This window comes from Gavia stellata, chromosome 7, assembly GCF_030936135.1.
Source record: "Gavia stellata isolate bGavSte3 chromosome 7, bGavSte3.hap2, whole genome shotgun sequence".
Classification (NCBI taxonomy): Eukaryota; Metazoa; Chordata; class Aves; order Gaviiformes; family Gaviidae; genus Gavia; species Gavia stellata.
In genome coordinates, this window is record NC_082600.1 from 26,820,557 (window position 1) to 26,835,108 (window position 14,552).

At 49.4% G+C, this 14,552-nt stretch overlaps 1 protein-coding gene across 1 annotated transcript in view; it reads right to left on the reverse strand.

The window, feature by feature from the left end:
- FLVCR2 (FLVCR choline and putative heme transporter 2) overlaps positions 1-3,307 on the reverse strand; it is a 42,635-nt gene extending 39,328 nt beyond the window's left edge. Inside the window, exon 1 of the mRNA XM_059819801.1 lies at positions 2,789-3,307. Within this exon, the coding sequence (XP_059675784.1) occupies positions 2,789-3,307 (519 nt within the window). The remainder of the gene's footprint in view (positions 1-2,788) is intronic.
- Positions 3,308-14,552: the final 11,245 nt, after the last annotated feature.

Sequence of the window (14,552 nt, forward strand, 5' to 3'; positions counted from 1 at the left end):
GAGATGCTAGTAATATTTTAATAACACTAATATTTTAATGCCAAAGCATCCAACATGCAAGAAAACCCCATTCTACACCTTCCCGTACGTGCACTTGCAGGGGCAATGAAAAAAAAAAATGGAAAAACCTATGCATCTCCGTTAAAATAGGGAAAAGTAAAATGACATGAAAACCAGCAGTAGGTAAACAAGAGAATGTGATTGCCTCTTCCACAAGAGTCCACACTCTTCTCTTCTAGAAGCTCTTCAGCATTGATTCAAGAGTGCTTAATTTAACCCTTCTTTGCACTTCAGATACCACAGCCAACTCGTGACCAGAAACAAGGGAGGAGAATCTGATAATTTACTAGGGCTTGTTTGGTTTTTTAAAACATATTTAATACCCAGTCTGACTGATTCAGTGATTTACTGTTGAGGACTAACTTTGAACCTGAAGGTTACGATCACTTGGCAAGCAGCAGCGGCGTCCTGAGCAGACATCACCCCTGCAGACCTAGATGAACCAGCAGGCAGGGCTCTCAGGACAGCACTGCTAAGTGCTGCCTAAAGCTGAGAGGATAGGAGCAGAAAGAGGGCAGCTGTATCAAACAAAGAAGCAATAACACTGCCCCGCTCCTCCACGTAGTTGATTGCAGTTCCTGATGGAGAGGGACATCAGTGCTTGGCATTCGATAATAATAATCGTGATAGTAACTCATGACAGAGTTTTCCACTTTGAGGACATGGCAAGGAAAGGAAAACCATACAGTTGTAGAGGAATGAGTGTAAGGAATAATTTGCCATACTGGCATACTGCAATTACAAACCCACTGTATTATACCCTTTGCTAGCAACCCCTAAAACACAGTCTTTAACTGCAGAGCCAGGAAAAAATGATGCCTCTATTTCTTCCCCCTGCCCAACATCACTGCTAAACAAAATAGCTACTTTTCATTCACTGTGATTATGCACCTCATGACCCTTGACTAAGAGAATGAAATTAAGGGAATGAATAGGTCCTTCCTATGGAGCACGGCCTGTCTTTAGTCATTGCCATTTCTGATTTCTCCAGTTCTCTAAATGGAAAGTCTGGGCTTACAAAGCAAGGGCTATGTACTGAACTGAGGTCTCATTGCCATGTCAGTTCAACCCCCAGAGCAGTGTGGAGCACAAAAAGTGTAGCCAAAGTTTGCTTTTCACAACCATTAGACTAACCTGCTCCTTTTAGGACGATGGGGATACCACACACACATATAGCACAGGCTGAAAACCTCATTGTTCAGATTTTGTATGCACACTGTTGAGCAACTCCACCTGAATAATTAAAAATAAGTCTGGCAGCAAAATGCTGTTACTTATTTACTCCTAAATCAGCAGAGTGCTCGTGCCAAGTTAAATGCCTTCCACTCTAAAGATTCATTTAAGACACATAAAACCCAGCCCACTAGCTTGGATGATAAGAACGAAGAGGAAAGCTTAGATTCACTCAGAGAAAGATAAGTACGTTTTCTCTTTCCAAAAGATGTAAGCCAGAGTCTCCTTAATTCCTTAGCGCTGTTCCACAAACTTCAGTTCCTCAAATACCATCTCCAAGCGTTCATCTCTTTTTGCCTCGGTAGTATTTAAATAAGTACAGAAACCCAGGAATGTGAGGAAAGGAGACCTCAAACCCACTGCACACAAAGTTATCTGTGAGGAAAACCGTGCTTTAGAAACTGCCTGAACTGCAAACCACTCAAATCTGAATAGCATGCACAGGCTGAACTGAAGACAGACCAGGGTGATGCGCAGAGTCATGTGCAGGGGAGTGTATTTGGTCAAACTAAGGGGCACAGGTCCAGCCTAGCAGCTAATGCCAGGTTCTACTTCCCTCCTCTTCACACCAGCATTGCTGAGCCAGACTCACTTTGCTTACGCCACATTGCATCAGTATTGGTCTATCTGCTTTGTGCAACAGGGATGAGCGGGTGTTCCGGTGCAAAGGTCAAGAAGCTATTTCCCTGATCCTTTCAAAACTGTGGAAAAATTTGTCTCCTCTGAGCACTAGCTGGCTACAAGAAAAGACTGTCACAGCTTGAGCAAGTGCAGGTCACTGGCCTCCCTGACCCGCCTTCATACAAGAGTACTCAGGGAGCTTACCTCGCCCTAACCTGATGGAAGGTTTGCTTCTTCTCAAAGCAACTGCTTGTGTAAACTCTGTACCTATTTTTAAGAGGTATGAAAGTGCTAAAGTCCTTTTCCTCCAGGGCCCAGTGACAAGTACTCTTTTCAGTAGACAGTTAATCTCCTTTGTCCCATCTCATTGTCAGCAGGAGGAGGATATTGCAGTGTCAAGTCCAGATGCAACTGCAGATCTGAGGTTTGCAGGACACTCTGTGTGTTTCTCAGCACCTCGTGTTCCCCTCCAGCCCATCCATGGTGCTACTGAATCATACCCCTCGACTAGAGATTCGCCGACGCAGGAGTAGGAGGACACTGGAGAAGACCTTGAGTCTAAACACCGCTCAAAGCCAGAATCACACCTAACCCCCACACTGCCCCCAACTTTGTAGGCTTAGGTCACACTTGCCTCTGCCTCCACCATCAGCCCACAGCCTAAGCCCAGCCGTGTCCCTCCAGGTACCAGCTGCATTTCCCAGGGAGAATTTCATCTAAGTGCCGCCTATCCTTGCTCCCGCCCTCCAGGCCCTGTGCATCTCTTTCCCCTCCCTGGTTTGCTGCTTTCCCCCCTTAGCACTCCCAGTCTCTGGCCAGGCTGGCGGAGGCCTGCCCCATGCACCCAGCCAGCCAGGGGACAGCTGCCCGTTACCTGGTTCCCAAAGACGGCAATGGAGCAGGCGGTGGAGACCTCGTGGGAGCCGAACCAGACAGAGGCGATGCGCGAGGGCATGCCCAGGATGAAGACCTGGGCTAGGGAGCAGATGACCTGCCCCAGGACAGTGACGGGGAAGAGGTGTGGCTTCAGGCTGCCCAGCTTCACCCAGGCACCCAGGGCGTTGAGGGCCGAGCCGGCCAGAGCGATGATGCGCAGGCCCCTCTTATCCAGCAGCCAGGCGACGGGGAAGAGCAGGGGGACGTAGGTGAGCATGTAGCTCATGGAGAGCCAGTCGATGGCGAAGGCGCTCACGCCGTAGAAGCGCACGAAGACATTGTTGATGCTGCCGTACTGGATCCACTGGAAGGCGTTGCAAAGGGAGTAGCTGCTGAAGAGCAGCACCACGGCCCAGCGACGCCGGGACAGCCGCACCCCGGCGGTGGCGGTGGCGGCGGCGACGGCAGCCTCCCCCGCCGCCAGCCCCGGCGCCCCGGCAGGCTCCTGCTGCACCATGCCGGCAACGTGGGCCGCCCACCGGGCTCCGCTCCGCTCCCCGCGGGCACCCACCTGGCCGCGACACCCCGCCCGGCCGCCCCCGCGGAGCTGACTGGCTGCCGCCGCGCGGGGAGGCGCTGCCGCCGCCGCCCCCCGGCCCGGCAGGGCCCGGCCCGGCCCTCCCCGCCTTCCGCCCCGCCCCGGGGCGGGAAGGGCGTCTCGCTGGCCGGCAGGGCCGGCCCCACCGGCGTAGCTGTGGGGCGGTAGCTGTGGCGTGGGCCCTGCAGAAGCGCTGCCCGTGCGGCAGCAGAGGAGCCGCGACCCCCCCCCCACGGCCGCCGCCCCCCCGCCGTTTCCAGGCCCCGCCGAGCGGCCGCCCCGGCGTGAGGAAGGCCCGGTGCAGGAGAGACTTCGGCCGTCAGTGCGTAAAGCGAAGTGATGAGCAGGACGTGGACTGAGCCAGAACTGTGTCCTGGGGCGGGGGCTGTGCGCGTGCGGGCAGTGCCCGACCCAGCCCGCCATGCCAGGGTGGACGCCCGGGGTGAACCCGGTTTGGGTTTCATTTGGGTTGGCTTCTGATGTTCTTTTTTCCATGACTTGGCACACTGCGAAGTGAAAACATCCAGTGAAGTCAAAATTAAAACATCTCAGTGTGACTGAAGCAAAAGAGCCAAAAGTGATGTTTGTTTTCATCCTCACGGGGAACTTGCAGTTAATGAGTCAGCTCTCGTGTTCCCATTACTTCCGCAACACGCCACTCTGACAGACTCCTGCTTGGAGATCACTTAGGATCTACAGTTCGTTTAATCAACATTGTGTTATCCTCTGAATGGTGCAAACATTACTCAGCGCGAGCTTTAAGATGTGGACTTGGTTGCATGCTAGTGTTGTTCAGCTCTCTTCCAGCACTAAACACACAGCTCAAAGTTCACTTGGAAAAACGGGAGCAATGACCTGTCTTTAGGATGTTGTATTCCTGAAATATAGACTTGCATCAGAGAATGAAAAAGTGAAGTTTCTCTGGCTTGTATTTGCTTTGTGGACTGCTGTCAGAGGTTACTGACGCTGTCCTCTGAGTTACCCACCTGACTACTGCCAGGAGCAAAGGCAGACACTCATCTTTGGTGCCTTTATGTTCTTATCTCCCATGCAAGCAAAAAACAAAAAAAAGCTTTGCGCAAATTATTCCAAGGAGGGCAAATGCCACCTTAAGAGGTTCTTGCTGTGTATACTCACAGAGCTTGCTTCTTGTCACCCGCTTGGCTTTCCTACTCCCAGCAGAGTGGTCAGGAGCACAGCTGGAGACAAAGCAAGCCAGTGCAGCCTTCCTTACGTGCTGGGCTGAAAGCACCGCAGGGCAGAGCTGCAAATCTTGCTACTCTCCACCTCCTCAGCCCACAGCTTTGCCAGTGAACCTCCAGCCTCACCTCGGATGCTGGTTACGATGGCACAACATAACCATAATGTAGCCCTCTTACATCATAAATAAGAAAGGCAAATTCAGAAGCAAGAGACAGAAAAGAGGTTTCAGTCCCATTTATTATTAGGTTAGGTACCCACAGTTACTCCAAGCTTTGTACTGAGACAACAGAAAGAACAGAGAAATTTGTAATTTAAATGTATCAGGAATGCAATGAATGATAGTGGTGCAGAGAGCGCAGAGGTGAAATGGAGCCGGAAAAGGACTGTCATGGTCCAACAGCTGCTTAGTCTGAGAACTCTGAGGATATAACAGTAAAATAGTACAGAAAATGAATTTCCAGGTTCATCAGATTTGAAAAGGTTTTTACAAAATTCTCCATAATATTATAAAGAAATCAAAGTCACGCAGAAGTAATTACTATCATTGATTAAGAAGTAGTTGAAAAGCACAGATCAAGAAAAGAAACAAACAGGCAATTTTTAGCAAGGCAAGCTGGGTTTGCTCAGAGGAGTGTCGTTTATTAATAATCCCGAAAGCAGAGCAAGGAGCAAAATGTGCAGATGGTAATACATTATTTAAGTTACTCAAGACTAACTTAAATATGTCACCTACATGTTGTATTTAGGTCTGTATGACTTTAGGACTGTAGCTTTAGCTATCTGTAACTGAAAGTGTTATCACAGTCCATGGCATCTTTAATTTGTAAACTTGGATAAATGCAGGATAATGGACTTAGGTACTGGATGGCAGTCTGCTGTAGTCAAAGGTCTCTGGGCAGCAGAGAGGAAGATATCAGTGACTAACGGGGATTGAACATGGTTTTCAGGCTTAGGTCACAGAAAAAGAAAAAGCGGGAAGAGTATAAAGGAAAAAAATAAGGAGTGGAGGAGACACTGTCATACATTAGGAAAACACCGAGAAGAGTTAAATTTCTTTATATGTGACTATAAAAAGAGCACACACACAGAAAAATCTTTAGATATATGGGAGAGGAATAAGAAACACACGTTGGGTCCTTTGCCTCCCACCAGCCCTACTCCAAACTGGAGTCAGAAACAGTCTGTCATCTTGAGTTGTGTTTTAGTCCCACCTTCAGCTCCTAAATTTCTCTCGAAATTCCTCAGTTTTACCCATCACCAACAAAAAGTCTGTAGCAAGCCAGAGCCTGCCAAGCAAGGAGCTGTTTGCTTGCACTAAACCGACATCTTAGTCCAATCAGAAAAGTCAAACGGTAAATCAAGAATGACTGAAACACATACCCTGCTGAAAATAACAGCTGAAAGCAGACAGATGACAGTAGCACCCACCCCCCAGTGACTGCAGCCTGTGAAGTGAACATGAGCCAGGCAGGGAAGCAACCCTGGCTCCCCCAAAGCCGATTTAGTCAAGTATTTTTCATGCCTATAGGCCCACACTTCCCAGAACTCCTCTCCTCTGATTTGAGGGCTGTTTTGTTTTGTTTCTGGCTCTGTGAACTCTTCAATCACTCCTTTATATCATTTGCCAACTTCTGGACCAAAATAAAACCCCTGTGCTTTGCATTTCTTCTCTCTCCATTGCTGCATCTGTTTCTACTCAGATGAGCCTCTTTCCCTTCTTGAAGCAACACAGTAGCTGCTTTTGGATTTCCCTCATCAGAGCACCTTTATATAAAAATTTCTTAGCCATGAAAAATTATTTATATTTCAGGACAACCCCTTGAAGTGGATTTTAAAGCTAGAGGGAAATCTCCTTTACACGGAGATTGACACAAGTGCTAAAAAGTTTACAGGATCCTGTAGCCAAAAGTATCTGTGGAAGGCACTAAACCAGAGGCAGAAGCAGGGCCCAAATTAAATGTAACGGTACAGGCCATCAGATAGAGCCTAATGGCTCTGGCTTCCCTACTCATCTCAAGAAATCCAACTTCTGACACTCTTGGAATATACTCTGCCTTTATGACCAGTGAGTACATGCAATTCCTTTATGTTCTGTAACGACTGAAGAACAGGCCTTGGAACAAGCTTGGTTTTCTCAAAGTCCACCCAATAAACATAAATGCTAGGAATGATGCTGGCAATGATAATCCAGCTCTCTGATTTCTAGTGGATGGCAACAGGCCTCAATGACAAGCAAGACGATAATGAATGGGTGGTGGAAATTGGCTTGGAAGGTGTGCAGAAGGCACATTAAAAAAATTATTGTGAAAAGAATAGTTCCTTGATGCCCTGTCTCGCCAACACTGGATGAGAGATCCAAGGAGTAGGTGGACAAAAGGTGAAGGTTGCCAGGCAAAAGCGGGTACTTAGGGATCTACTGGATCTTCCAGCCATGCAGTTCCTGCAGAGACTTCAGAGGATGCTTAGGCTCCCCTTAAATGGGAAGCATCTAAGCTCACAGGATCATAGGATGTTCCTTGCTCTCAAACTCACAGCATTGTGATTTGTGCCTCTAAATCTCATCATTGCACTTAGAAGGCCTAGCTAGGGCAGCTCTTAGGTGGCTCTATCACATTTTGATTGATAGGATTAAGGTCTAGAAGAGATGTCAGAAGATCTCCCAGTCTATCCCACACAACCTTTCACAACAGACATTTCAGGGAAGATTACAAGATCTTTGTTGGTAGAGGGAGAATGTTTTATATCGGTTCAACACCCAAACTGCTTTAGTGGAGGTCTTCAGAAGTCAGACATTGTATCGTTAGATCAAATGACAAAACTCGAATAGCTGGCAGAACCACTTACTTCTTGTGGGTCACACCTGGATGCAATCAATGCACGGCTGGAGACACACCGTGCAGAGTGGGCTGGCAAGGGCTGCCCCATTGGATAAAGGCAGCGTTCTTCCCCTATTGAGCAGGGAAGGCTGCGAGCCCTCTGCTGGCACCTATAGCTTTCTACATGCCAGGAGCCACCAGAAAGCGAGACCCAGCATACAGCTTACAAATGCAGTGGACTAGTTTATTATTGTAGGTCAGATACACAATTATTTTTATACCCTAAACCCTTATGAATCTTTTCTATTACATTCCTTGTGTAGAGATCTGGGGACACGTACAGTGATGGACAACTGCATTTAGAACAGTGCAGCAGGCAGGCTCTGCAGCATTCAAAATTTTGCAAAAACCACTTTACAGAAAACATTACGGCTTCATTGCACAATCTAAAATCTCATCTAGAGAAGACTGCAGACCTCAGAACCACCAAAGCTGTGCAGGGAATAACTTTGAGCACCAAACCTATCCTCTTCAAAGTTTAAGGCCTTTCAAAAGCATAAGTCAAGGAACAGAAATAATGTTTTGCCCCCCTTCAGCACATCTCAGTTGTAGCTCTCAGAGACCGTCACTGGGGATACACCACCTGCATCTATTTTACAGGGGAAACGGGGGGCACAAAAAGTTAAGGTGAGTTGCCTGTGGCCCTGCCAAGGACAGGGCTGTTCCTGACTGCCAGTCTGACACCTTCCAACCTTGGGCTGCAAGGGCTTGCCCAGTAGCAGCTTGAACTACCACCTCTTTACAGATCTAATCTCCCTGTTCAAAGCCTGGCTTTAACACAGCAATGGCTTTAATTTAACCCTGTCCAGTTCAGGCGTGATGTTTGTATGGATGAATCGTATAGGTCCGAACTGCAAAGAGTACATGGGAGGGCATGGCTGAAGTGCTAATATTCACAGCTGCCTTCTTGCAGCAAGAAAAGGGCGTAAAAAGGAGTGTGCAGCATGGAAGAGCACTTGCACCCATGGTACCTCAGATGTGCCGGTTGTTGGTTAGTGCACATCCCTCGTGACACAGGGCGGTTACACTACCTCTGCATGGCCTTCTGCAAACAGATATCAACTTGCTCTGCCCCATGCTCTGAGCTGGCCGGATGAGACCCAGCTCCTATCCAAAAGCTGTGTAACTGTGGTTAGCCTGCTGCGCTACTCCAGCATCTAAGCCCAGCTCTCAACCTTTGCTTGCGAAAAGGTGTGGAGATATAGTTGTGAGGAGAGCGGTGCATCGGCTCTGTTTGCTCTGTCATTGGAGCAAACCCACCTCACTCCTCTGCTGTGCACCAAGCATGCACATGGGACACGAAGACCTCCTCGCTCAGCTCAGAATAAAAGAAGTGAAAAAAGAACCAGCTAGACTCAAAACTCAGCCACAGTCTAGATTTACATCCCCAGTCCAGATCAGGGTCACAGATTAACCCCAAATACCAAAAGCTCGAAGTATATAAACCCTTCTTACTCAGCGTCCTCCAGCCTCCATCTCAGTGAGTCATACCAGTTCATGCCAATGACACAAAAAAGGTCTTCATCTCCTAATGCTTGCAGCTGGCATTAATTAATAATTAAAGAGTGCTGGAAGTGTGCACGGCTCACTGCTGAACTCAGGCACGTTCCTCTCCTTCCTCCCACTCGCACTGCAGCAAAAAAGACAAACCCGGGACAAGTCCTGGGGACCAGGGCACCATACCATCGCTGTTGTGAGCGGGGGGAAAGTTGATTGCGTCTTAGGAAAGAGTACAGAACTGGTGCAGGAGTTGGGAGGAACGTGCGCTCTCTCTGTGTGGATGTCTCTGAAGCAGTAGGGCTCTCAGCAGCTGGCGTCTGAAACCTCAGCTGCAAGAAAAATTATGGTCTTATGTAGTAACCTTAACACACTGTTTGTAACCCTGCCCTGGCAAGAAATTAATATACATTCCCTATTGTTTAGTTGAGTAGATTTTTTATTAACCTAAGAAACTTTATGTACACACATGTTGCTGCCCCACTGCTTAAATCCCCTGAAGATCATTAATCAATAAGGTGGAAACAACACAGCAGAAGAAGAACCCAGACAAAGCAAGCACAATGCTGTTTGCTAGGAGAAAGTCTTGCCATTTCATGCCACGCTTTGCTTTTTCTCTTCTCATCAGCTTTTGATTCATAAAAATGCTTTGTCTCTTAGCAGTGATTTCTGATCTTCTTTGATCTGTGTGTGCTGAAATATTAGCATCCAGACAGCATTCTTGTATGACAAGTGCTGCTTTGGACACTATGATCACTGTGAGGCAGAGAGAGGGTCTCTTTTATGGGCTGCTGTTTTGGTTCCATATGCAGGAGATTATCCTCTTGCTGATGCAGGCTGGCAGCACTAACAGAAATAACTTCTGAGATGAGATTTGCAAAACAAGTGCATAAATACTTTGGAGCCACAACAAAGTGGGCAACAGAGCTGCTTCGTTTGTCCTTTGCCAAACTGAAGATGTGCCTCTACTTCTCTTCTGACTCCATGCATACTGTGCTTGGGTATTACCCCTTCTTCTGTCCCTCAAGAGAGAAAATTCACATGTGAATCAATTTAGAGGGAGGGCATCATAGTGATGACAGCTGGGATCCTAACAGCCCCATACAGCAGGATGAATGCACCTTCCCCTGGACTGGCTGGGTCTGTGTCTCCCCACCTTGGCACCTGGCACATTGGGAGCCTGCAGCTGAGCTGAGGACAATGAAACAGGGAGGGAGTTAATAGGCATAAAAGGCTGCCCTGGGCTTCCCATCTGGGGAGATATGTTAAGCTTAAGTCAGCACCAAATGTCATATCTTTATTTATCTTACCATAGAAGCATCCCTGAAATGCTGATACTGAGTGCTTGTAAAGTGCTGAGCCTGTGCTTTTACATGGATGGAAAGAGAGAAAATTACTGCACCCTCCACGTTTTGTGACTTGCTGTCCTTCTGCACAGAGTTGCCAGGATGCCTTGATCCATAGGAGGTATTGAGATTCAGTGAAGGCCATAAACAAAAATGTAACCCTCATATCCCCCAGTTCCCATCTCTACCCTCTGATTGTATCAACAGATGTTTACCACACACCTCTGTTTTGTCTGCAGAGAAGACACCAGCCAGCAAATAAATGTGGAGGCAACGGCCACTAAGGCTTGAAAAGCACCCACGGCAGCTGCCTCCCAGTGTCACCTTCCACCTGCCCTCGCTGCTCTCCCAGCCCCAAACCACTGGGCTTTCGGCTGGCTCTGCCCAGTATGCATCCACACCAGAGCCCCTGGGACAAGGCTGCTGGGTGGGAATCCAGTCTAAGTGCTTCTGCAAAAGCTTTCCTGGGTATCAATGCACTGAAATCCACCATTTTCACCTCAGGTCTCGGGGAAGGTGATCATAGTTTATCAGGGCTGTAGCGAGGTCTATGCTTATTTAAGCAAGTAGCTGTTACCCCTCCATCTGTGATGCTTCCCAGTGGTCAGTCCCCACATCCAGCCCAGCACTGCCTGCGCACAGCTCTGCAAGCCCCACGGGAGCTGGGGAAGGTAAGGGACACCAAGCCAAGCTCCCCACACCCTCGCACAGCAATGGAAACGCACAGGGACCACAAAGCAGAACAGGCCCCTGGCCCAAGCTACAAGATCTTTGGCCAAGGGAGACCACAGCCCCGCGTTTCCGCTTGGACCTGGACATCTCCCTTCAGGCAGCCTTACCCAACCCTTGCCCACACACATTAACCTTGAGCCTCCCAATCGGGGATGATTGCCCTCGCCACCACCCTGCCCTTTGCTCCTCATCTGATCTCATTAACAGTTCATTTGCTGACAACAGTGAGGGCCACACCAGAGGACAGGCACTTGGCTACTTAGAAATCAAAACTAGTTGTGTGAGCAGCCTTGAGTAGAGGCCAGGAGACTGGGAAAGAGAAGCAAGAGACAGCGCCTGTACAGAAGTGAGGGAATCTCCTTACGTAGCCTGAACAAGCAGCTTGTGCAGCTCTGAAAATAGCCTCAGGAAAGGATCTTTTTCTCAGACTGTTTGAAAGGGCTGGTGGCTCTGAAAGGATATGTTGTCCCTTGTTTGTATGCTAAGGACTGTCTCCCAGGGGAACCATTCTTCATAACAAAGAAAGACCCACATCCCAGACACCTAACAATCACCAGAAGCAACCGAGAGGTCACAAACCACTTGAACCATGCAGATCATCTTCTGTGATCAGGTTTTTGAGGGCAAGACTAGGGCAAAGACAAGTCAGGTTGGAAGATGCGTTCCTTAGCACCAACATACACCCCGTGTTTGGCCAAAATGGGTGAGCACAACGCTGCTTGGAGGCCTTCCAGCTCACAGCCAGCCATGCAGAGGAAGGGCACCTTAACTGATGATGCCAAGACTATTGTTTAGGTTCTGGAGAGGATGTTGTTGCAAACCCATCTCCCAGTCTCACCACTTACCACTTGTTTTCGTTCTGAGTTGCTGTAATAAGTCTGAGACGTTACCAGTGAGTAGTGTACAATTCTGTGGGCATTACGCAGAACCCCACCCAGCCTGCAGGATCTCAGACTTTGACAGCTCTGCAACAAAAATACTGGCTTCGTGTCTGTGTGGGCATAGGTGATACATATACATCAGGGTAGGATCTTCTCCATCTGCAGCTAAAACCAAGCTTAGCGTTTTATAGCCATGAGAAAACACAAAGGCTCGCAGCAAGGATGGAGATTTCTTGTTATTGTAGGCAATACTGTTTTAAGTCAGTGGAAGCTTTGCTGGGGCTCTGTTGCATGCTCCAGTGAGGAGCATGAGCCTGCAGTGCCCTGCACAGCAAACTCCAAGTGAGGTAGCAGTAGCTTTTTTCTCTGATTCTGTGTAACCCAGGAAGCATGGGAGCATCAGAGCCCTAAGGAACAGCAAGTGAAAAATCTGTGAGCAAACCCACCAGAAGCTGAAGGAGCAGAAGCAGAGTCTGTAAAAACAAGCTCCTCTAGAGCTGTAACCAGTTGTCTCTCCCAGGCTTAAAGGGCCAAATCCCAGAGAAGTGCAGTTTGGGAGAGGCCTTTGTAGCCTGGGTGGCTCAAAGCATGGCCTGTCTGTGGGATCTGCAGCTGTGGTTGTTGTACCAATGGATGGAGTGAAGCGTACCTGTCTGAGATCTAGCAGAGGGGGGGTGGTGTAAGACACACTGAAATTGTTCCTGCTGCTTTTTTGTGAACACAGTTAGAATCTTTCTGCAGCCCGTAGATGTATTCTGCACGTCCTGTATGCAGAAACCCAGCTGCCCGGCTGGAATAACCACCATCCTCCCTATGTGTGAGCATCCCCCTTGGGGCAAGGGCAGGGCTGCACAGACAAGGGCCAGTGCAATCGCCCATTGCCTCAGCACTGCTTTTTTAGGGTGGTGACGCCCAGGCCAGCGTGCTGACACCAGGCATCCCTGGCCACCGTGCTTCCCATGCTGGCACAGAAGCTGGAGGCAGGAGGTTCACAAGCCTCTTAACAGGCCATGGCAGGAGAAATTGAAGTGCTACCTGCGCCTCTCCTGAAGACAGCTTGCTGAGGCATGGCAGTGTTTGGTTATGATCCCGCTAGTGCAAAGCAGAGAGAGAAAATGAGCACAGCACAGCACATTACAGACTTTTCCCAACCGCTCTTGAGGGCTGTGATGATGGGCCAAAACCCATCTGGAAATACACTGCTTCCCTGTGCCTGAAAGAAGGGTATCTACAAATTGGGTCCATTTAGGTCAGTTAAAAGCCTATGTCAGCAGCACTGCTTGTGGTACCCTATGCTCAAAAAAATTGCAGCTGATGCTCCTTGGAGATAGCAGCAGTCCTGAGCCAGCATTAGCAACAGGACCTGCACTGGCCTGTGGGCTTCAGCCTTGTGTACAGAGTGGGGCTGATAGGTGGACTGCTGGCTGCTGGGGTGTTAGGTGCAAAGACCGTCTGTATGGACCAGTTTGTGTTTCCACTAGATCAGACCCAGCAGAACTGACCTACTCTTCACTGACCTCTCAGGTTTCATCTGCTTCAATGCACTGGGTAGTGCAGCAGCCTTTTGTGGAGCTGTGACTGGTGGGGAAGGGAAAACAGCCTAGGCTGCAGCCACATGCCTTATAGCAGGGTGCCTTGGAGCAAGGGTCCTGCTAGGTTCTGCTTCCCCTGTGCACTCCAGCAACAGCATCACCATCCCTCTCCATGCTGCAGTGCTCCTTCCCAGCTGTGCTGCTGGTCAAGCTGAAGGCTCCACCAGCCCACCAAGACCCGCACATGAGGTGACACGATATGTCAGTGCACTTCCACACATGCAAGGGAGCACATGGAGGTCTAACCATCAGCAGCAGGGAGCTGAGGGGGTCAGCAGGGAAGAGACCTGTGATGCTGCGTGGCATGTCAGACTCATTAGCCAGGTCCAGCTGTGCAGCAAAGAAGGACCCATCTCCCCCAGGGACCCCATCACCCCGCAAACCTTTGCTCCCCAGCCTGCCCAACCCATGCACATGGGCCCCCCTTCTAAATGTGGGGCCGCAGCTGCTGGCCCTGGATTAGACACCAGCACATGCAGACCTGCTCCCTGGATTCCAACCTCTCCCCTCCTGCTGCCTGTGTCCTCACTGTGTCATGCCAGGCCTTAGGAGTGGCTCAGGTCCTATTTTGGAAACAAAGAGTTAAGCATTTTCAATCTTTATTTTACAAAAATAAACCAGTTTTGCCCTGGTACTCTGTGGCCCCCAACCTTCCCCTCTGCCCCTGCTCCCGTTCCTCTCTCTGGAGCTCTGGCTGTTGCACACTGCAGCCAGCCACTCACATGGAAGCTGCCGGTGCCGCACGCCCCTGTAAGCTTCCCCAAGCAAGCACCAGGGAAGGGACCAGGGAAAGGAGTTGGTGCCCTTTTGTGAATGCCTCCTCTTCCCAGGATCCAAGCTGGAAAATGCCCAAAGATGCCTCCTGGTGGCTCTGCCATTTCTGCACAGGGAGCAAGTCTTGGGCAAGTCACTCAGAGTACACACTTTGAGAAGGGGTGTCCGTCCGTCCATCCCTCTCCCTTGGGTGGAAAAGCAAGCCCCATGAAGTTGCTTCTTGCTGTCGGTGGAGCCGGCAGGCTGCTGTCCCACTGGCTGGC